This window comes from Balaenoptera musculus, chromosome 6 (genome assembly GCF_009873245.2).
Source record: "Balaenoptera musculus isolate JJ_BM4_2016_0621 chromosome 6, mBalMus1.pri.v3, whole genome shotgun sequence".
NCBI classification, from domain to species: domain Eukaryota; kingdom Metazoa; phylum Chordata; class Mammalia; order Artiodactyla; family Balaenopteridae; genus Balaenoptera; species Balaenoptera musculus.
The window spans coordinates 98941126-98965794 of record NC_045790.1 but is presented as its reverse complement, the minus strand read 5'-3'; the positions used below and the strand labels follow the sequence as shown (position 1 = coordinate 98965794).

At 45.0% G+C, this 24669-nt stretch overlaps 1 protein-coding gene across 2 annotated transcripts in view; it reads left to right on the top strand.

Annotated features, from left to right (window-relative positions):
- The window catches only part of ASTN2 (astrotactin 2), a 902613-nt gene that overhangs the window by 521668 nt on the left and 356276 nt on the right, over positions 1 to 24669 (top strand). For both annotated transcript variants that reach the window (XM_036855709.1, XM_036855708.1), the window contains exon 11: positions 18894 to 19044. In XM_036855709.1, the coding sequence (XP_036711604.1) occupies positions 18894 to 19044 (151 nt within the window). The remainder of the gene's footprint in view (positions 1 to 18893; positions 19045 to 24669) is intronic.

The window sequence follows — 24669 nt, the reverse complement described above, 5'->3', positions numbered from 1 at the left end:
CCCAGCTGTGAATCAAGTGGTACCATATTGCTCATCCCAGCCTGCATTCAAATTCTAGATCCTCCACTTTCTTGCTGTGGAGTACTGTGCCTGTCCCCAGGCCTCGCTATGCCTCAGTTTCCTCATCTATAAAAGGGGGGTAAGGAACACAGGTGCTGTTTCATGGGTTTGGGGTAAGATAGCACATTTTGCCCCGCTCCCTGTTTGACACATAGGAGACATAGCATTATGGGATTAATGTTCATTTCCCGACTCTAACAGAAGCTGCCAGAGGACCAGGCTGACTGAATACCACTGATCACTGAACAGTAGGTATTCAGTAAATGTCTGTCTCAGCCCCGAAGCTCCACCGCATATGGCTCCTTGTCTTTAAGCAGAGAAATTTTCCTGCTCAAGTTAATAGTTAGAACTACTCAGAACCTTTTCAAAAATAAACAGTCTTTAAGAGAAATTGTATACTAATGCAAATATCAAGGTACCTCTGGCTACTGTTAGCAAAATAAACTGAACAGTGAATACAAATACATTAGATGCAGCAACACCAGTCATTTGGATTCTAAGAACTTTGCTTTGATGAGTGGAGCCTGCAAAATTGTTTCTAGAGAGACCGGAATTGCTTTGTGTATGTGAAGGCTAGCAGAGAGCTGAGTTCTTCCTAGGCTAACCTCAAGGCCACTGGCACCAAATGGAATTTTAGGCCAGGCAGAGAGGTAAAATCACTAACAAGATTAATGAGAAATTGCCTTTCTTTGAGCAGCTGCCTCAGGCAGAACTAGGTTGATCTCATACCTCTGCCACTACCAGCCAGGAAAAGGCCACTTCCCTCCTTGGAGACATGATTTGCTTGCCTGTAAAATGGAGATAGCAATCATGAGGCTGACTCATTATGAGACTTAATGAGATAATATTACAAGTGTGTCTCCCCTCTTTAAACATGCTCTTGTCTTCTTTAGCAACAGTGCCATTCACAATGTATCCACATTTTTCACGCAAGAAAACTGAAGCTCAGAGAGGTTAAGTACCCTACTCAGAGTCACACAGCTTTTACAGGGGACTTAATTTCAAGGTCTGCATGCCAACAAATGATTTTGTAACTAAATGCTTGGGTATCATTTATTTAAAGGTGGGGGGGTGGGAAGGGAATCAATAAATGAAATCTTCTTCAGTTCTGTGCACAGAATAAAGATGCCTGAGCCCGGGGAATTGGGCCCTTTTGATTATATAATACAGAAATGGGAAGATTTCCTTTAACTACTATGTTGAGCTATTGCTAGCAATTTGAAATGTTTATGTGTGTCCCAGGCAGCCGATCATCTGGGTGGCAGGTGCAGTTAGAAACATGGCATAAGAAGGGAGTTTATTTATAAAGGGCCTGATGAATCCCTAAAATGAACTTGTCAGTCAGCCCAAGAAATGTAACTGTGAAGGAACAGGAAATTAATGATTGTCCCCCTTGGCATAGACAGGCACTCTGATATCAGGGCTATGATTTGCTGGCTGTCAGCACATTTCTCTCTCCCCCAGCCTAGTTGCTAGTTACTTCTGTCAATAGAAACTCAGTTCAGTACCTCAGAAATGTTGATCAATAAGCTCAGCACTTGCTGGTTGAAATGAGCTTTAGCATTGCCTGGAAAAGAAGGAAAGAATTGTATTCCTTTCTCTCCCTCCTCTCTTCCTCCCTCTCTTCCTCTCTCCCTTTCTCTCTTCTGTAGATGTTTTTTACACCAGCCGCATCAGAGCCTGTGTTAATCTCTGAGGTTATACAAATATTGGGTGGGCCAAACTGTTCGCTTGGGTTTTTCTGTAAGATGTTATGGAAAAACCCAAATGGACTTTTTGGCCAACCCAATAAACGAGAAGAATGAACACTGTGAGTAAACATCATACTCATGTGCCCCTCAAGGTGCCTCAGGAGGGATGCATCCGGGATCCAGGAGGGTGGACAGGCAGGGGACAGCAGTTCAGCCCGAGTGGCACGGTGGAGGGAGGGCTCTTGGATTCCAGGGGGCGAAGAGTGAGCTGGGCTCCAGAATGTGAATAGGAGTCCACCAGACAGTCAAATGAGAGGACGGTTATAGCCACATATTCAGAGATACAGTGGTGAGAAATTTCACGCCCCTGCTCCCTTGTGCTTACTTCTGCCTCCTCTTTTTTTTTTTTTTTCTTTTGCTGCTCCTTTCTCCTCAAGAATGAGCCTCTGGTGAATTGTAACACTGTCACTTTGGGGGCAAGAGAGATAAAAATACAAATGCTGTGCTATTCATATAGTAAAATATAATGCAATGTAATATATATTAGTTCATATCAAGTGATGATAATTTATGAAGTATCTACACTGTGCCAATAGAACCATCAGAAGGTCCCCAAGGGCAAGAAGTAGTGGCTGTCTCCATCTACACTGCTGTATCTAGCAGCCTACACATAATAGGCATGCAATGAATACGTTGCTTTTAGAACGAGTGTCACATCATTTGCCTATGCTACCTCTGATCTCATGATACACCAAGATGAATAAGATGAATAATATACACTACACACAGAGTTATGCTTTTAAACGGTAAATCAGATCATCATACTCCTTTTACAAAATCCTCCAGCACCTTTGCTTCGTACCCAAAACCCCTGCTGTCACCTCCAAGATCCACTGGCCCGTGATGCTCCTTTCAGGGCCAACCCCACCCCTGCCTCTGGGCCTTTGCACCTGCTGTTTCCTCCCGTTGTGACATGCTTTCCCCAGCCCTGTTCTCTCCAGCACTTCCTCCCTGCTTCTGTTCAAAGGTCATCTCCTCAAGCCTTGGAGGTCCTTGGTCTCCCCACACCAGGAATCTCGATCTCGGCCTCTGCGTTCTTTTCCGTCCTTCACTCACCACTCTGACTTTATACTATGCATTTATGTGTTTGTTTATGCCAGTCTCCCCTGAAACATGGCTGGCTCTCAATAATCCCGTATTGAATTTGTCACATAAATTTCTTTTTACATATTTCCGAATTTAATCTACTCAGCAACCCTACGAAATAGGCATTGCTGTCCCCACGTTCAGAGAAGGAATTTAGAACGTAATTCACAATAACACTAACAGCAGTGATTTCTTGAGCACTTGCTCTGTACCAGATGCTGTGCTAGTCACTCTGCATTCATTACCCCGCTGATTATCTCCATGACCCCACAGGACTTCCCTGACGTCTTAGTAAACCAGCACGCCACCCCTCAGCCCACCGCCAACACTCCCTAGCCTCGTTCTGTCACAGTAACTGTCCAACACTTCAGCCATTTAACTCTTTAATCCTTTTAAATTTGTTTGAAGTTTCTCTTCCTAGTAGAATATAAATACCATGAGGGAAGGGACTCTTTTTTTATACACCACAGTCTTTACTATATGTAGAATAATGCCCAACATTTGATATTTCTAAAAGAGCAAAGTCTTTCCCTCCACCAAAAAAGAAAACACGATTTGCAGAAGAAGTCAGTTCCTCCACATGCTTGTACACCGTCTGCACTTGAGTGCTTCACGGACCCTGGGACTTGCCTGTAAGCACGGTCGCCACCTCCTTCCTCCCCCGCACTCTGTCTTTTCTATCCACCCAGCCCAGCAGGCCAAATAGTGGCCTTGTCTAGAACAAGACAGGCAACGCGGGCCTGTGGGCGGTAATTGCATCTTCCCCTGTGCTGTACGTCTCTCTGTCAGCGAGTCTGTGGCTCTTTGCTGCCTGATGTAGGTCCACCCAGATCCTTAAGAAGTAGAGACAAGGGGATAAACCCAGAAGGGAGGAGCCCACGGCTCCCCCATACTCCCTGAGCAGTACCACCGAGGGCCTCCCCATCCTTTTGCCATAAAGAACCAATTTTCCTGCATATGTCTAAATTGATAGTACATGCTAGTTAGTAGACATTCAATAGATATTTGCTGAATGAATGAATGAATGGACTGGTAGTACGTGCTAGTTAGTAGACATTCAATAGATATTTGCTGGATGAATGAATGAATGAATGAATTGGTAGTACATGCTAGTTAGTAGACATTCAATAGATATTTGCTGAATGAATGAATGAATGAATGAATGAACATGCTGCCAAATGAATGAGCAAATTATCCTGAGGCTCGGGAAAAGGAAAGTGCCTGTCCAGGATCTTTCACCTGAGCAGCAGAGCGGAGGACTTGAACCTACTCTCCTGGGTTCCAGGCTCAGTGACTTCCTCTGTACTTCACAGCTTCCTAGGTCCCCAAGCTCAGGCCCCGGATTCATAAGAAACAGGGCCTCTAGATAAAGCCTGCCTGACTGGGTGTGAGACTGAATTTAGAAGCAACTCTATTACCGTTGGTCTCAAGGTGCATTCTCTGCTTTTCCTCCTTGCCTCCTCCTTGCTCCGTGCTCTTCCAGATGGCGGCAGGGCTGTGATGGAGGCCTCCCTTCCCCTGTCTTCTGCCCTCTGCTGGTCTCTCTCGTAAGGCACAAGACAGACATCCCTCCTGGTCACGACCGCCTGAAACTCAGTGTCCTCTCTCAATACCCTTCTCCAAAACCCCTGAATCTTCATCTGGATCTTCTGTTGCCAAAACTCAAGACACACTGAACCAGACTTAGAAGCTCTGAACTGAAGTGTTCCTTAATTATTTGTAGACACATCTCTATTTATGTCATTCCCCTGTTCAGAAACTTAGAATGGCCGGGCACTGCTTATGACAACAGTCAGCAAACCCAAGTAGACCTGCCACAGAGGGGCACCGTGAAGAACTTCCAAAGGGGTGTGATCATGGGTAGTTTACAAGCAATTGATTTCCACATCCTCAACCTTCATGACATTCTGCTTAAGATTCACATTCCCAAGAGTGAGCCTCTGCTTGGCCTGGTTATCAATTCCCTCACTCACCTCACTCATTCACAGAGGAATGCAAGCACCTTGACTGATGAATCTACAAGGCTCTATCCATGGTGTATGTGTGTATGGGGGAGTGATGTACATTTCCACAAAGCTAAGGGGGTGCTTTTACCAGAAGGGGGCATAGATATTATATGAACAAATCTAAGGGCTGTCTACTGCATAGTTTCACCCCTTTTATCACACATCCAACCCAGTGAAATACCACAGCCTCCTTGAAGTGTCTCTTTTTGTTAATTATGTATGCATGTGCATTTGTGTATATGTAATGTTTTCTTGATTTTTGGGGGAAAAAATAATATCATAAAGTTTTTCCATGTAATTAGCTATACCTGGAAAGCATAATTATAAATTTTCACATAACTTATTATATGAATGGATCGTATTGTCACTGTTAGATATTTAGATCGTTCCCACTTTTAACCCTGTTATGGATGATCCTATGATGAACATTCTTGAACATATCTCTTTACCTGGCTGCTCTTTTTTCCTTTACAATGCACTACTATAATCACTAGGTCAAACTGTATGAACACTTCAGAAGTTTGGTAGATTTTGCCAAATCGCTTTCCATAAATTTTGGCGATTTATACCAGCACAAGTAGAATAGGAAGAATATCATTTCACTCTACCCTCGTCAGCACTGAGAATTATCATTTGACAAAAATGCTTGCCAACTTGATTGGTGAGAACTGCTACATTCTTGTCAATGACTTTTGCATTACCACCCATGGTGCAAGCTCAACTCTAATGACCTATTTTCAGTCCATAATATTTATCTTCCTCTTCCTCCTCTTCCTCTTTCTCCAGTTCTCACTTATTTTTTGAAATAAAATATCTACTTATTTTTGAATAAGCATATATATGCACACAGTTCAAAATTCCAAAGATACAAGAAGGTAGAAGTCTTTCTTGGTCCACACACCCAACTACCACCCACTCCCCTCATCCCAAACTGGAAGTAACCTCCTCCCCTTCTGACTTCCCATGGACCTTTTTGCTGTGTCTCCTCTGTTCTTCAACACTGCTAGCTTTTTGGAGGGCAGAGACCATGGCTTAGTCTTGTCTGTACTTCTGACTCTTCATAGCACAGGGGAGGGTATAGCAGGTGCTCAGTAAGTACCTTTGTAATGGATGGTTACATGGAATGATGGGTATATGAATGGATGGATGGATGCTTATTTTGTTGATCCTAAAGAAATTAGGAAACATTGTTTCAGGCTTTGCATACCTAACAGTCTTGTAATTATGGATGATCAGCTGTCAATTACCTAGCGATTTCCCCCACATTAAAAACTCCATTCATTAAATTGTGCTACAGATAACCCTGATGCTTCAAAGTAGCAATATTTCTTTTCAGTAAATGAATTAACTAGTGTTTAATTACCATAACTCACTATCCACTACTATATGTTTTGGCAAGTAGCTGATGGACGCAGGCTTTTCCTGCCTGGAATTTACATTTTATAAAGTAATTGTTTGTAGGCTGGTAGAGGTGCCTCGTGTTCTACGCAAGCTGGAGTCTCTTGAAAAATTGCATTTTCTCCTAACCTGTCACTACCATGCAAGGGCAGCAGGCACCCCAGGTGCTGACTGAGAAGGGCAGTAAGAGGGACTTTACAATGTCTGGACTCTTGCTCGGTGCTGGACAACACGTGGGTGCTTTCGGTGGTTTATCTCATTTCATTGTCACCTCTGTCCTGAGAGGGAGGTGCTATAATCTCCATTTGACCAATCAGGAAGCCGAGGTCAGAGACACCAAGTGACTCTCTTGAAGTCACACAGTGAAGCTTCCAGGCAGAGCTGGGATTCCGGCTCAGAGTCCCCTCACTGGCATCCCGAATGCTTTCTGGTGTTTCAAATTATTCTCTTTTCACGTTTCTTTTCTTCCTTTGTTCTAACAATGCTTGGAATGTTATTTCCTCCCTGCACCTATATTACAGAATCGATTTCCCTACTTTCTGGGATAGAATTGCATTCTCCAGGCTTCTTTTCCTTTCTCTGGCATGTTGTCTCCTCCACTCCCCACACGCATTACCCTCTAACGCCTGCCCTGTCTTTCTTCTTGTTTCCTCTTCCTTTCTTCTCATTTCCTCTTTCTTTCTTCTCGCTTCCTCTTCCTTTCTTCTCGCTTCCTCTTCCTTTCTTCTCGCTTCCTCTTCCTTTCTTCTCGTTTCCTCTTCCTTTCTTCTCGTTTCCTCTTCCTTTCTTCTCGTTTCCTCTTCCTTTCCTCCTCCTCCTCCTCCCCCTCATTGTCCCCCTCTTCCTTCAAGAGCCAGTGTATTGCTTCTCCCTCCAAGAATCCTTCCCCAACCAGCCCAGGAAGAATTCATTGCTTCCTTTTGGAGATCTCATGTATTTTTATGCATCTATGCTGTAAGTATTCACCCCACTTTATAAATCTTGTTGTCTCTGGCCGCAGCCTATGCACTTCTTGAGAGTGGGGCTTTGTCTGGGCACCTCTGAGTGCTGAATATCTAGCAGATGGCCTGGTGCTCAGTAGGTGCCAGTGCATCCCTGTTGTGGTACATTCAGCAGCTCTTAAGTGTGAGTGGCTGCAAAAATCTTGTCTCACCCTAGAAGGTATAGAAGGGGGGCATTGAGGGGTAGCACTTGCCTCTTTGCACAAGGTGCATTGCCTCGTTTATTTCACCCAGTCCCCCAGGCACTGAGGGAACATTGCAATGATGCATTTATAGAGGAGGAAACTCAAGTTCAGAGAGGGAGGTCACTTGGGTGAGGACACGCCCTTAAGAGTTTAAAATTTTCTTTTTCTGAAGGCAAAGTCTGTCCCCCTTTCCCTACACCATATATGCCCCACCAGGAAGGAGTGATTTTGGTGTTATCGTAACTGAGTTTTAATTTCCTGTCTCTTCTTATCTGGACCCAAGCGTCTGGTTATATTCACAGATCGACAGATATTTAGAGAGAAGCTTTCTCTATCAAAGTCTAGGCAGAGGCTCTCAACCCAGGGTCTGTGCTGATGGTCCATGAAATCCCCTAATAATAAATTTTCACTTTCACCAACTTCTCAGTGAAATTTAGCCTTTCCTTCCATTGCAGACATGGGTGTATTAATAGCACCTGTGACTTTTTCGCCAAGAGAAATCACATGTAGTTTTGTACCATCTTACGCTTGTTGTTTCATTTGTTGCAGATGTCTTAAAACATAGTTTATTCTCTTCACTACTTCCAATTTACGGTCATTATTACATCTGTTCCTAGACCTTTTTTTTAATGTGTCAATAAAGAAGCATATATATTATTAGATGCCAGTTGGCTTTTTAAAAAAATGTTTTGATAAATGGTTTCTTATGTAACGCTTTTTGTATTTGATCTTGTGCGTTTAAAAACATTATTCTAAGATGTGGCCCATATGCTTCTCTAGACTGACAAAAGGGTTACAGGTTGAGTTAAGAACGCTTGTTTTCCCAGCTTGGAGTAACTTTCAGGGTTTCAGCCTGAAAAGCAGGCTATTGTCAGTAACAACCACAACAATAAAAGCGAGGGTGTCCATGGAGTGGTTCACATACATTTGCATCCATTCACTCACTCATTCGCCCATTCATTCATTCATCTGTCCAACAAAAGTCTGGGTACAATGTTCCAGGCACTGGACTGCAGTGAGCGTGCCAGAGCCCCGGCCTTCGCAGAGCTTTTATTACCTCATGTCATCCTCATGTAACCTAAGAGTTAGGGGTTATTATCCATGATCCATGCATGGGGAAACTGAGCTCAGAGAGGTGGAGTGACCTGTCTTCTCAGCGAATAAGTGGCAGGGTCTGGGTTTCAGCCCAGGGCTTCTTCCTGGTAGCACAGTTGTATTTATTTCTCATTTCCCTGCTGACTGTATACGACCCTTGATTTCCGTAGATGCAGAACAATGGAAATATTGGATATGATGGATACAATGGAAACCATGGCTATTCTCTCCCCCTCCCTCCCTCATTCTTACATTTCCACCTATCCTTCTTGGGAAGTCACATAAGGTTACTAGAAATCTGAGCTGGAGGGACCCTTAGCAATCATCCCATCATTTTATAAATGTGGAAGTAGAGGCCCAGAGAGGGTAGAGGTTTACCTGGGGACACATAGCAGTACAAGGTAGAGCTAGACCCAGATCCCACTCCTCCAACCCCCAGCCAGAGCCTTTCCTGCTGGAGGATGCAGCCCTGTTTACTCCCTAATGGTGGGCTCTCCTCTGCCCCTGTCAGGCAAGCCCCTCTGCCCTCCCAGGACACCAGGGTCTCCCACTATCGCCGGGCAAGAGGGCTTCTGGAGAACACAGCGCCTTTCCACCTCTTGGAGCCCACCTTAATGAGCTTCCCTATGAGATCAAGCCTCCGCATTGTCACTGAACCTTTTTGATTTCTTTTGAATATAATGATGGGATTTGCAAGGGGCAGGAGAAAGGGGGGCGGGTTGGCAAGGAGGAGGCTTTCTATGAATGAGCAGTCAGCACAGGGAGGAAGAGGTGGCTTTTTGCCAAAGAAGGATGGTCTCAGAGATCAGATGGACTCCAAGGTCACTGTGTGTGTGTGGGTCACACATTATCCCAGCACCCCTGGGGAAAGCCCAGATGTGACAGAACTCCTCCAGGCCACTGGCTGGTTTTGCTTCAGGGCCTGACACTCCCCAGGGAAATATGCTCCCCTCGACACCCAACTCCCACCCCCAGTTCCCTAGGTTAGATTGTCCCCTCTGCCATATGCTCTCCTGGTATCCTGTATTTTGTAAGCATCTATCATAATTTATAATTATAGATATAGACACAGATATAGATGTAGATGTAGATACAGATACAGGTATAGATACAGTGACAGGGACTTGCTGGGTGGCTCTGTTCCATTCACTGAGCTATAAGTTCCAGGAGAGCAAAGCCCATGTCTGTTTTGCTCTTTTCTGTATATTTAACCTCCAACCTCCATGGTGGTGAGTGCTGGGTAAATATTTGTGACATGAACAAATGCATTTCCAAGATACAGCAGACCCTTATGAAGGTGTCTGTATGAGCCTGATGATCGTGAAGGCCTTCTACATCTTCTGTCTCATTGAGTCCTGACCACGACCCTGTGAGCTGAATTTTACTGTCCCTATTTCACAGATGGGCAGTGGCCACACAGAATCATTTTCTCTTTGTCCCCAAGACCACACAGCTGATGGGCCTCATTCACCCCTCCTCCTCTTCCTTCTCCTTGCTTATTCAGTGAACAGCTGCCACATACCCAGCATGCAGGGGGAAGAGAGTGAAGAGGATCTCTGCACGCAGGAAGCTGGCAGGCTCCTCAAAGACACAGGCACTCACAAGAAGCTCTGAGACCACTCAGCACAGCGATATGTATTCCTGACCTAAATTAGTGCAAACCATAATTGCTAAAGGAAGGGGAATGATCAGGGTCAGCTGCAACACCAGTCCCAGAATCTCCAGGTGGGAAGGGATCCTAAGGAGGAAGGCAGGACCCTACTGGGATTGGAGACAGATACACCAGAGCAGAGCCACGGTGTGTCACAGGGCAAGTCCCCACCCCTCTGTAAGCACCAGGTCCTGATCCAAGTGTGTGCATTTCTGTTTTAATCAACAAAATGGGGATAAGAATGGCACCATCCCATAGGGCTATAGCAAGGCCTACGAGATCAGATAGGGACTTCCCTGGTGGTCCAGTGGTTAAGACTCCGCACTTCCAATGCAAGGGACACGGGTTCAATCCCTGGTCGGGGAACTAAGATCCCACATGCAAGTGGCCAGAAGAAAAATTTTAAAAAAAAATTAAAAAAATAAAGAAATAACGAGATAACCCATGTTAAGTTCTCAGGTTGTAAGTTCTCCATAGATTGTAGCCATTGTTGTGACTATCACTATGATATTGTACTGCCCTCCCCCGGAAGCTTGACTTTCCTCCACCCCGATCCCAGAAAATGGCCATCCTTCCTCAGGTTGCATTCCTGCGGTGGCCAGCAGCAGCAGGACCTTGGGAGATAGTGTTCCCATTGCTCAATAGCTCTGACTTTAGAAAAGCCCAAATCTGCTTCCCTGTGCCATGTGCCAGCTCACCCCAGCCCAGAAGCCATCTACCAACTAAACTCTATAAGGCAGATGCCATGTGCCAGCCACTGTCCTGACACTGTTCCTAACATGCTCTTCAGCTGGTCTCAAAACCGCTTAATCCTCAAAACAGGGACTTCCTTCCTTCTTTCATAAAACAGGGATGATCATATCATTTGCATCACTGTGTTTTCATGTGGATTAGGAAGGCTGACACATGTCATGCTTGAACCATTTCCTGGCATATTATGAACGTTCAGTAATCATGAACTATCATTACTGCTGTTGTTGTTATTGCCATCATGATTATATAAAATCGTAGTCTGTGTTATTAGTCTAAATAAAAGCAGAATCTGCTTCTAGAACCCTTTGGTGGATGCGTGCAGCTCCCAGGGTGAAGGGAAGAATCATCGAGGCCTGGCACACGGAACCTTGTCTAGCTTGTCTCCCGGCAGCCTCTGCCGCACCCCATCTCCTCCTCGACACTTCAGCTTCCCTGAATTGCTTGAAGTTCCCCCAATCAGGGTATACCCTCTGCTACTTCTGCCTGGAATACCCCTATCTCATGCCACCCTCCTTCATGTGGCTAATTCCTGCTCAGCCTTTCTGCCTCAGGTTCAATACTGCCTCGTCTGACCCCCCACTACCAAAGTCTGGGTGGATGGGGTGGCCTCTTTATAGTCCTGTGGCCCCAGTTATGTTGTGAGGTTAATTGTTTTTGTTTTTCCCTTCCTCCTTGGCACATGCTATGGCATATCTATCCCTATATCCGCGCCGCCGCCCCCCCCCCACCCCTGCCAGGAACCAGCCCAGGGCCAAATTAGGTATCAATGAAAAAATTTAAGTGAGTAAATGGATACTCTGAGGCCCCAGGTCCTCCTTTTTTCTCTTGCATCGAGCTCCTTACATTCTCAAGTCATGGCCTTTGCAGTTTTGCAGGACAGTCAGATGATTCTAATTTTAGCTGGCTGTTGGGCACCTTCTGATAATATTTGGCATATATTGTCTAATTTATTGCCCTCGCTAACTCTGCCAGCTAGGTATTAATATCCCCATTTTTCAGACAAGAAAATGGAAGCCCAGGGTTTAAGGGACTCACCCCAGGTCTCATGGTGAGTGAAGCTGGGGGACAAACCTGCCGCGTATCACTGTTCTCCACGCTGCCCCTGCCGCTGGGGCTGAGAGCCTCCCTGAACCCAGGGCGGGGCTGGGCAGGGTGGGAGGGCAGCTTGATTCCTGACAAGCCCTGTCCTCCATTCCTCCCTCTCTGGGAGCTCAGGAAACAAGGCCGCCTATTGTCATCAGAGAGTGATTAGTCTGCACCCGTGGGGGTCTTGTTACTGTCTGGGCCCTGAGTCATCCATTAGCACCTCTCTGTGAGTGACACAGACCTTTCCTAGTGTTTATTAACAGGGGGCCACGTCAGCATCTGTTCCCAGCCGCCCGCATGGGGCTCAGCTGACTCGGCCGGCCCAATGGAACCCAGGTGATGCGTTCACACTTAAGGAATCAGCTAGGGAGGGGATGGCAGCCCCACTCAGCCTGGTAGGGTCTGGCTGACTCTGTTTTGAAACCAGTATTATCAAAAAAAAACCCAAAAAGAATTAGAGTGTTAGAACTGGAGAGATGCTTGGAAACATCTTAGACAGGGGCTGGACTTAATAGATGCAGAAATACAGGCAGACTGAGGCCAAAGGAGAGACATAATAATAACCAGTTCAGTACCGGGCATACAGTAGGTGCTCAAATATTTGTTGAATGAATGAATGATAAATGTATTTGCATTGGGTTTTTGAGTTTGTAAAACGTGATCCTATGCATCTTGTCATTGCATCCTCACAATAATCCTACATGGTTGGGAGCTAGAAGGATGCTGTTCCCATTTTGCAGATGAGAAGGGTGAGGTTCAGAAGAAACTTCATGGAGGACAGGGTTCCGTGGCCTGTTAGAAACCGGGTCGCACAGCAGGAAGTGAGCGGCGGGCAGGCGAGCTAGCGAGGAAGCGAGCGAAGCTTCATCTGCCGCTCCCCGTCTCTCCCCGTCTCTCCCCGTCGCTCCCATCGCTCCCCATCCCTCCCCATCGGTCGCATTATCACCTGAACCATTCCCCCCGCCCCCCACCTCCCCGTCTGTGGAAAAATTGTCTTCCACAAACCAGTCCCTGGTGCCAAAAAGGTTGGGGACCGCTGATGTAGGAGAAAGAATGTGGGTTCTGGAGTTGGACATACCTCAGTTCAAATCTAAACTCCAGCACTGACCTGCAGGTTTTCCCACGGAAAACAGGAAATGGCAGTCCAGTCTGCTGTGTCTTTTTGTAAATACAATTTTGTTGAAACGTAGCCGTGCTCACTCACTGCATTTTGCATATTGTCATTGCATGTTTTCTATGGCTGCTTGTGTTTTGTAAAAGCAGAATTGAGTAGTTGGAACAGAGACCATATGGCTTGCAAAGCCTAAGATATTGACTATGGATTTCTGTATAGCAAAGTTTGCCAACCTCTGTTCTGCCTGGGGTGTGTTAGGTACTTAACTAATGTTGGTCTTTTCTCCTCTCAGATGAAGGAGAAATGGCTTTACTGGGATCCTTTTTCTCAGACTTTATAGGCCTTGTAAATACCACAGTGTAACATGCAGAACATGGAGTTGGAAGGTGTGGTGTGAGGAACACTGGCGTTAAGAGCCAAAGACCAGGGTGTTAATCTCGGCTCTGTCCTACCTACCGTCCGACTCAGCTTAAGGATGTGTCTCTGAGCCATGAGTAGTGGGTTGCCTAGCCTCCTCCCAAAACTCATGTCTACCCAGAACCTCAGAATGTGACCTTATTTGGAGATAGGGTCTTTGCAGATGTAATTAAGATAAGGTCATAATAGATTAGGATGGGCACTAAATCCAGTGGGTGGTGTCATTGTGAGAAGAGGAAAAGACACACAGACACAAGGAAGAAGGAAGAAGGCCGTGTGACAATGGAGGCAGAGATTAGAGTGATGCAGCTACACGCCAAGGAACGCCAAGTTTGCCAGGAGCCACAAGAAGCTGTGAATAGGCAAGGAATGATTCTCTCCTAGAGCCTATAGGGGAGTCATGGGTTTGCTGACACCTTGATTTTGGACATCCAACCTCCAGAACTGTGAGAGAATACATTTCTGTTGTTTTAAGTCACCTGGTTTATAGTACTTGTTATGGCAGCTCTAGGAAACCAGTACACTGGTGTTGTCCCCTTTTATTCCAATTCGGATTGAGGCTACTGTGACATGTACATAGACCAGGAGGCAGCACTGGGCAGTGTGCAAAGGTGGCACAGGCTCTGTTCTTCCAGTTCTTCCTCCCCTAAGACACAGAGGGATGGCTATAGATTTCTACCAGCTTTAGAGTTAGGAGAGCTCTGACTTGCCCAAGGGCACAGAGCAGGTTGGACAAGCTCAACGGTGGCCTGGAGAAAGCTCAGGACCTGACGTCAGGCAGACTTGCATGCAGGCCCTGGCCTCAACACTTCACATCCATGCGACCCAGGCCAGTGACATCTCTCCCCAGTATCCTGTTTCTCCAGCTGTACAAGGGGAGTAAAAATGTACACCTTAAGGCTATGGAGACAGCATGGGAAAGGAACCTAGCACAGTTCTCCCGTAGCAGGTGCTCAGGAAGTCATAGAGGATGGAGTTGATGTTGGTGATGATGGTGATTTCTGGCAAAACTAGGACTCTCAGCCGGATCTCCCCATCACCCCAGCCCACCTCCACCTCCAGGGCTGTTCCCTCCATCCCTTTGTGCCCTGCTATTGGGGCAGCTCTGAGCTCCAACAGACCCCAAATCCTGCACTCAGCAGCTGGGATGAGGGATTGAGTCCTGAGTTAAGAAAATGCCAGCGTCTGCCTTAGCTCCCTCTGTCACTTCCCAGACTGACACAATCACTGCTCTCAACTCAGTAACAGCCCCTGTGTCAGGGCTTTGTGTTTTAAATAATGTTCCCCTGGTATAACCGATGTTTATGCAGAATCAGTGCTTTCAAAAGCTAACAGCCTCTTTATTTGTATAGCCTGAGCTGTCACCAGGTTGCCCTGGAAGGTGAAAATTTTTGCTTGTTTTTCTCCCCTCTTCCTTTGTTTCTCTCTGTTGTTCTGTCTCTGCTCTTTCCACTCACACAGTATCTTTCTCTGCACTTTCATTCTCTGTCTTTCTGTGTCTGTCTCCTTCCCCCATCCCCTTCCTCTCTCCCCCCTCCCCTCCCTCCCTCCCTCCTCTCCACCTCCTCCGTACACTTCCACATTTGTTCTCCTTACCTTGGTATTTTCTCCTTTTTTAATCTCTGGGTCTTAACTCCTGTTTCTCCTGATCTAGTTCTGCATTTTTTCTCTCTTTACACCCTCCGTCTTCCTCTCTTTTAATCTCCCTCTCTATGACACTCCTGGGTGCGTCTCTCTAACTCTCTCTGTCTCCCTCTCTCTCTCTGTGTATCTGTCCACTTGTCAATTCATCCATCCTTCCATCTATCCATCCATCCACCTTCTTCTGGATGAGGGTGTTTCTGCCTCTCAGTTTCTCTTCTTTCTTTCTAGCACATTCTCTATATGTTTATCTCTTTTCTTGCTCTCACACTCTCTCAGATTGTCTCTCCCTCTGTCTTTATCTCCTTCCCTCACTTATCACTTCTTCTCAGGATGTTAATATTTTAATAGCCTTAATGTCTTTCCAGGACCCTCAACCCTTTCCATGATTCAAAAGTGGCGGATCTCCCAAGAGCTTCAGTTCAGGGCCTGTTGATTCACTTCCTCCATCTACCTGTTACCCTGACCTCAGTCTATACGAAGTTAGGAAGTGATGGATAAGCTTGCAGCTCTCTTCCTCACATGTTCTTTTTTGTCCCTATACAACAGCCCTGAGCATGAAGGATTTGGGATGGGAACCCAGAGGTGGGGGTAGGCAGGGGAGTGTCCTCGCTGGAGATGCTCTTGGTAAAATTACTGATTGGTGTCGGTGGCATCCATGCCTTCTGGTGTTTTCTTTGTTTCACTTGAAAAACATTTACTTAACATAAGTTCTTACCAGGCCTTGTGCTGGGGGCTAAAGTGGAATGACTAAGTCATGAACCTTTCACTCAAGAAGCTTACAGTCTCTTTGGGAAACCACAGAGTTGTTGATGAAGATCAGTAAGATAATAGATTTAAACAATGGACTCAAAGGAAAAAGGAATTAATTCTGCTTGGGGGAAGTAGAGAAGGTTTCACAAAGGAGGTCACAGTAAGCTTGGTGGAGGTAAGGACTTTGTCCAATGTCACTACTGCATCCCTAGTACCTAGAATGATGCCTGGCACATAGTAAACACTCAATAAACATTTGTAATATATGAATGAATGAATTTGAATATGAACTTGAATTTGAATAATTTTTAAGGATTCTTAGGATTTTGCGGGGGAGAAAATTTGGAGATGAGCATCCCAGGCAGTAAAGCATGGTTAAGGATTCAGAAAGGTAAAGGTACATACTGTACTCAGATCCCCTCTTCAGGGCTGACCCACCCATCCTCCAGAATGTGTCTGAGGCTCACAGCTCTGTCCCTCACTGGGCACTGCCTTCAGCCACAAGGAACTGCCTCTCCCAAGGATACCCCCTTCCAGATGGCAGCCATGCCAATGACTGGCTGACGTGGTGTTGCAGAGGCCTGGATCCCTTGCCTCCATTCAGGGTGTCCCTAAAGGGCCATCCAAGCTCCAGGGCTCCCCTCAGGACCAACTGAGGCTTCAGATCTACATGGCATCAACCACATGGCAGGACAGCCTCTCCCCTGCCCAGTCCTGCCTTGCTCACTTCCTACAAGTATATCCCACGAGGGCCCCTTGATAAACCTCGTATATGCAGTGCTCTGTTTCAGAGTCTGTTTTCAGCGAACCTGACCTAAGTTTGTGTGTTTAGGGAATGAGAAGAGACCTGTGGCTATCAAAGGGAGACTGTGAGGACAAGGTAAAATGTAGCCAGGCGGGTAGGTAGGAACCAGATTATGAAGGACCTTGAATGCCAATGAAACTAATTCAGATTTTCTTCCATAAGTAATGGAGAACTATTGATCCATGGGGTATCTAACTAGAGCGGGGACTTACTAAGTTCACTGGCGGTCAGTATGAAAGATGGGATAGAAGGGGATAAGGCTGGAGTCACGGAATAAGCTAGGAGACTGAAACCTGGAGCTCCAAGCCTGAGGAGAGAAAGGATGGGGAAAGGGATGAAGGATGGTCCAGAGACATCAGCAATAGTGCTCACTGGCCTCCTCTTACAACATGTACATGTACCAGTATCTCCCTTCTTTCAAAATTCCAGATTCCATGAGGCATACAACATGGAAGAATATAGTGCCTCTTTTTACTGCCTGTAGTGTCCCTTTAATAATATCTCCTGCAAGTGTAGGCATCATAAATAACCCAGTGCTAGGATATTCCTTATTTGGGGCCCTTTTTCCAGAATCTTCCATTTGTATCTCTCATGTAATAGAATTTTGGCAGATCCATGGATTATGGTCGCTAGTCTAGTCTTGTCTCTTGTGAACCTCATTTGGGAGGAGCCATGCATTTGCCTAGAATCTTATCACCTTTACAACAGCTGGTGCTACCATTACTGATGGTGCGATTTGTATGCAACAGTCTGAAAAATAAAGTTCTAGGGTACGAGGGTCAGACAGTTCTGTGTTTGTAACTTGGCTCTGCTGTTTATAGGCTGTGTAATAATTTGGGGTAAGCCCCATACCCCCCATAGCTTCAATTTATATACACAACGTTGGAATAATAGGAATTTTGCAGAGTTGCAGAGTTGTTATGGGGAGGTCTGGACTCTGTAGAAACATGTATAATGCAAGTTAAGAGTTGTGTAGTGGGAAGAACTTTCTCTTTGGACTCGGAGCTTGGCACGGCTTTAGTTCTGCCACAGTACAGGTTTGGTGACCTTCAACAAAACGCTTCACCTTTTTTTTTTTTAAATGAAGTATAGTTGATTTACAATATTCTGTTAGTTTCAGGTGTACAACATGTGACTCAATTATATACATATTTTTTTTTCAGATTCTTGTCCATTGTAGGTTATTACAAGTTATTGAATATAGTCTCCTGTGCTCTAAAGTAAATCCTTGTTGTTAATCTATTTTATATATAGTAGTGTGTATCTGTTAATCCCATTCTGCTAATTTATCCCTCCCTCCCTTTCCCCTTTGGTAACCGTTAAGTTTGTTTTCCATGTCTGTGAGTCTGTTTCTGTTTTGTGAATAAGTTCATTTGTATTTTTTTTAGATTCCACATGTAAGTGATATCGTATAATATTTGTCTTTCTCTGTCTGACTTGCTTCACTTAGTATGATAATCTCTAGGTCCATCCGTGTTGCTGCAAATGGCACTATTTCATTCCTTTTTATGGCTGAGTAATATTCCATTGTATACATGTACCACTTCTTCTTTATCCATTCCTCTGTTGATGGACACTTAGGTTGCTTCCATGTCTTGGCTTTGTAAATGATACTTCACCTTTCTGAGCCACAGTTCGCTTATTGCTAAAATGGAAATCTCATGCCTACTTTCCAAAATTATGAGGATTAATGAAATAAATGGTACCAAGTTCCAAATATATTCCTCTTTATCAAAACTAGACAACCATCAGAAATTCCATGGTGGTCCAATTGTTAGGACTCAGCACTTTCACTGCTGGGGCTGGGGTTCAATCCCTGGTCAAGGAACTAAGATCCCACAAGCCACGAGGTGCAGCCAAAAAAAATACAACAACAAAAAACTAGACAACCATCATGTCATATGATGATATACCTATTGAATTTGTTTCTTTTTGTTTTTCTTTACTTCTTATTTTTTAAATATGTATTTCATTTTCTTCATTGTAAGTATAATAAATGATGATCTCAAAAGTAATAAATGCACATTAAAATTATTTTTAACCCAATGATACAGATGTCTGTGGAATTTAACCATCTCCTTTCTCTCCAAGGGAAGAAGCCATGCTGTCCACATACTTTGAAACCATCAATGACCTGCTGTCCTCCTTTGGGCCCGTCCGTGACTGCTCTCGGAACAATGGGGGCTGTACTCGAAACTTCAAGTGTGTGTCTGACCGCCAGGTGGACTCCTCAGGATGTGTGGTAAGTGCCATTGGCCTATGAACATGGTGCCGGCCCAGGTGCCAAGGCTACATGCTGGAGGCCCCTCCCTGTGAGGGGCAGCTGGTCAAGGAAGGTCATGCTACTCATAGCACCTACCTCTGTGGCCTTCAGCACACCAGGCTGCCTTGGTTTCCTCATCTGCAAAGCGGGATAATTAAACTTACCTCCTGGAAGTGTTGGAGGAATGAAATGAGATATTAGAGCTTTAGTACCCAATAGGTAGGTCCTTGAGAGCTCCTGGCCTCTGGCTCACCAACACCCCAGGCCCTGCCCCTGCCCTGCCCCACCGGTACAAGATCCACCAATCCGCTGCAAGCTGTTAATTGGATTAAGGGTCTGAGGGTGAGTTCACTCTCAATCCCAAGGTAGAACAATGAACACCTTTGAAGGAATTCTGTTTACAAATCTCCAGAAGCACCTCTGGATAGGATCATGTATAAAGGTGCTCAGAATGGAAATGAGTTGGGGCCTTAGCCCTCCCCAGTGTATTCACACTGGGGTTTAGCCTTCCAGGAAGCTTACAGTCCAATTGAGAGTGAGGTAGGGCCTGCCTTATTTCTGTGCACTCAGTGGGGAACATGTCACCTGTGCAGAAGAGAAGTTTCAGCTGAGACCTAAGGTTTGTAGAAGGCTTCCTGGAGAAGTTGGTGTCTTAACTGGCTTCAAAAGATGGGTCAACGTACATTAGGAAAAGAGTGGGGATGGCCAAGGCAAAGCCATGGAGGGGGCGTGGTGGCCTTGTTTGCATGGAGCTTTAATATCAAATGTGAGATAAAGACACAGAAGCAGATACGTGAGGGTCATTGTTGCTTATAGAACAAGGTCCTTAACTGGACGATTTGTTTTATAGGAATGACCAAGGGTGCTTGTTTAAAATGCACATTCCAGGTTCCACAGTAGAAATGTTGATTCTATAGATGGGTTTCTGTCCCAGGAATCTGAATTTGTAACAATGTAATGAGTGTGTATATGTGTGAGACGTGGGAGTGTGTTGGAAGCACACTTGGGAAACATTGTCCTACAAGCTGAACACCTTAGCCGGGTATTCAGTGCCTTCTTGATCTGGCCCCTTTCCAATCTCGCCATCACTTTACTTCATTCTCCACTAGAGCCGAATGGAGCTAATTAGTTGTTGTTCCTCAATATACTTGCCACCGATGTGGGAAGCAGAGTGACTTTCCAAGGTCTCACCACAAGGTGGCAGGATGGAGGCCCAAGGACGTGTCTCCAATACTATCAGTGTTAGAGCCACTTTGAGCTGCTTTCCTTAGGAGCTGAGAAGAGACAGCAGCAAAGAACCTTGGAAAGAAGGCTGGTCTGAGTGAAGTGGGCTTACGCCCTGACCTGGTCATTGGCGAGCTTTAAAATCTGTGTTGACCTCATTAGCCTCAGTTTCTTAATCTTTCAAAGAGAGCAATAGCTCTTGAACTCACAGGTTTTCTGAAAAACCAAAGGATGTAACTGGAAATTATTTGAGATTTACCCAGTGCCATTTGTGTGTGATATGATGAAAGCCACAGCTACTGATGTATTTATGTAGGGGATATGATATGATATTTGGGGCCACAAAAATTCAAGAACACCATGTATTTAATTTCCTGTAGTGCTTCTACAACTGAATTTTATTTATTTTCTGCTCCATCCATTGGCAGTGGAGACGTAATTGTAGTCAGTTTAGGTGTGCTGCCTCCTACCACTTCTTGAATGTCTAAATTCAAGGGGACTGAGGTACTTGTAAGGCATGGGAGTGAGGGGATGCTTGGTGCTCAACCATCACCTCTCAACTCCAGTACCTGCTGTCTCATCTGGCCCTTGTCCATCACTCTCCCTCCTTTTTGGCATAAGCCAGGACGTCCCTGTTCCACCTGATTTATAGGTGCATGGTCCATCCTGGTATCTGCTTCTGGCTCTCTTCATCCCCACCACTCGTCATTTGAGGCCATCTGGTTTTAACCATTAGATAGCTTACCCACCCTATTGAGGAAATGAGGGATGTCCAGCAGCTCTTCTACACAACCCTCAGGACATGATGGTCTGAGGGGAGCTGGCCGAAGCCCTCTTGATCCAGACAGACCATGAAGGCATTTGTAGATGGCAGCTTTCATGTCAGGGCAGAGCACTCGACCACATTTACCATCCACTGGACACTATCTGGCAAGTGAGACACAGATCCCCCCTTTGCCTTCAGATCCTTCAAACCCACCTGATTTTCTACAGCCCTCGTCCTTTCCAACCACCCATGTCATTAGCCTGGTGGGAATAGAGACAGGGTCTCTTTAACAAGGTCATCTTGCTTGACTCCCAACATGGCTCTCTTCCCCCCAGATCAAGTAGTCTTTATGGGTGGGAGGGAGGCCACTTCTCTAACAGATCACAGATTCTTCCTATTATTACTATTATCATTATTCCTTCTAATTAGACCTCAACTTCTGAAACCCAAAATTAAAAAAAAAAAAATTTCCTTCTCTTGCTTGGTGTTCTGATTCTGCTGTGCTAATCTTCTCCTGGGATAATGGGTCCTCAGGCATGCAGCTGCCCAAATTGGGGAGGGTCATAGGATGTGTGGTAGGCAGAATAATGGACCCCCAAGGATGTCCACATTCTACTGCCTAGAACCTGTGAATATGTTACCTTCCATGACAAAGGAGAATTCAACTCACGTATGGATTTAGTTGCTAATAAGCTGAATTTTGAAGAGAAAGATTATCTTGAGTTATCAGGATGAGCCCAATGCAACCAAAGTCCTTAAATATGGAAGAGGGAGGCAGCAGAGGAATTCAGAGCGATGCCGCATTGCTGGCTTTGAAGACAGAGGAAGCGGATTATAAGTTAAGGAAAGTCTCTAGAAGTTGGATGAGGCAAGGGAATGGATTTCCGCCCCCCCACCCCACCCCGCCGCCTCCAGCTAGAGCCTCTAGAAAAGGAATGTAGCCTTGTTGAGACCTTGAATTTAGCCCACTGAGGCTTTTTTCCTACTTCTAACCTGTAGCACTGCAAGATAAATTTGTGTTTCTTAAACTGCCATGTTCATGGTAATTTGTTACAAGAGCAGTAGAACACTAATGCAGGTGAGCAATAATGTGGGAAGGGAGGTTGATCCTGGAGATAACACATACAAAATCATCCTGTTATTTTGATTTTTAATTATTTCCAGGGAGACCCTCACCTCTTGACCAGGGATAGAGAAAGTAAAAGTGAATGAAGCACCAAAAGAGGGAGGGGGAGGGAGTCTTGTGCTCCCCTTCAGTGTGCTAAAGAGTAAAAAGTTATCTATTAGAAGTGGTCTAAATGTGACAAACACAATGATGTCAGCAACACACAGCTAGAAAAGTAAGCTATGGTTCCATTTATTCTGTGTGGCAGTATAAACATTGCAAAATTCTAATCAAGATAGAGGGCAAAACCAAAGAAAACCGTTAAGCCCTTAATCATGATACCCTGTGGAGGACATGCCCACCGTCTCTGAGTAGCTGCTGCCCCCTGAACCATTTCACTGCCGCTGTTCCCTTGTGTTATCCTGGTTTTCCCAGCTCCAGAAGGAAACTTGTATTGGACTCAACCCCAGACAATCTGGTGATCAAAACGTATCCTCCTCGGCCCCTTTAGAAATGTCAATTCACAGCTTACCGTCAGTGTTCCAATTTTCTGTTATTGTGTAATAAACCTAATTTGCAGCAACAGGGATGGACCTAGAAATTATCATGCTGAGTGAAGTAGGTCAGACAGAGAACTACAAATATCATATGGTATCATTTATATGTGGAATCTAAAGAAATGATACAAATGAGCTTATTTACAGAACAGAAGCAGACTCACAGACATAGAAAACAAACTTATGGTTACCAGAGGGGAAAGGTGGGGCAGGGGAGGGATAAATTAGGAGTTTGGGATTAACATATACACACCACTATATATAAAATAGATGATCAACAAGGATCTACTGCATAGCACAGGGAACTCTACTCAATATTCTGTAATAAACTAAATGGGAAAAAAATCTGGAAAACAATATATATATATATCTCATATATATGTCATATATACATCATATATATATAATATATATGACATATATATATGAATATCACTTTGCTATACACCTGAAAATAACATACTGTAAATCAAATATACTCTGATATAAAATAAAAATTAAAAAAAGAAGTTCTATTGAACAGAGTTTATCTAGAACACAGTTTATAGTTCTCATTTTTAAAAAAATATGGCTGTATGAAGATCATACCTGATTTTTAGAGAATGTTAGTAATTTGAAAAATTAATTACATTAAGAAAAGAATGAGTTAAAAAAAAAATAATTCGGGCTTCCCTGGTGGCGCAGTGGTTGAGAATCTGCCTGCCAGTTCAGGGGACGCGGGTTCGTGCCCTGGTTTGGGAGGATCCCACATGCCACGGAGCAACTAGGCCCATGAGCCACAACTACTGAGCCTGCGCGTCTGGAGCCTGTGCTTCGCAACAAGAGAGGCTGCGATAGTGAGAGGCCCGCGCACCGCGATGAAGAGCGGTCCCCGCTTGCCGCAACTAGAGAAAGCCCTCGCACAGAAACGAAGGCCCAACACAGCCAAAAATAAATAAATAAATAAATAAATTAAAAAACAAACAAACAAACAAACAAAACAAACTTTTATCCTTTAAAAAAAAAAAAAGAAACTCTGGCTTAAAACAACTCGTTTGTTTTGCTCACAGTGTTGTGGGTCAGGAATATGCGAAGGGCTGAGCTGGGTGATTTGTCTCTGGTCCATGGCAGGTAGTGTATCTGTAGCTGGAGGATTTGCTTTCCAGAGGACCCCTTCACTTACATGTCTGGTTCTGGGGCTGGTGTGGCTTACAGTTGATCCTGGCTCTGTTAGACCTCAGCTGGGTCCATCTCAATGGTGTCTCCATTTGGCTTGGGCTTCTCATGCCATGGAGGCTGGATTTGCAAAGGAACTATCCCAAGATCAAGTGCTCCAAGAGCCTAGGCGGAAGCTGTACGTCTTCTTAGCACCTAGCCTCAGAAGTTCCAGGACATCATTTCTATCACAATCTATTGGTCAAACAGGTCATTGATTTCAGCTCAGATTCAAGGGAAATGAACTAGACTTCACTTGTCCATGAGAGGAGTAGCCAAGAATGTGTGGCCATCTTTAATCTACCCATTTTCCTGCAGCTTGGACTCACAGACCAGGAAGGGACCCTGGAGATCTTCTAACCAAGCCAGCACCTCTCCCACTATGCAGACAGGAAAACAAAGGGCTAGAAAGATGCGGGAGTCACTCAAGTTCATGTAGGGAAGCAGTAATAGAATCAAGATTTGATCACAAAACTCCTTCCATGCAGTTGTACCTTCCTAGGTCATGGCCTTTTAGCATCATCGTTGCCACTGTAGCAGTCCAAATATTGACTTAGCAACACTGTATCCAGCACTGTGAATGTAACAGAGGATACAAGAACAACAGCCCTGCCTTGTTTTATAAGCTAGTTCAGAAGGCAAGATGGGCTTCGGCAGGGCTGCAGCGTGACCTTGAACAGGTCACTTTGTATCTCTGCACAAGAATATCCATCAGGGCTGATATGAACACCAGAGGGAAGGGAGGAGATGTGGGAGAG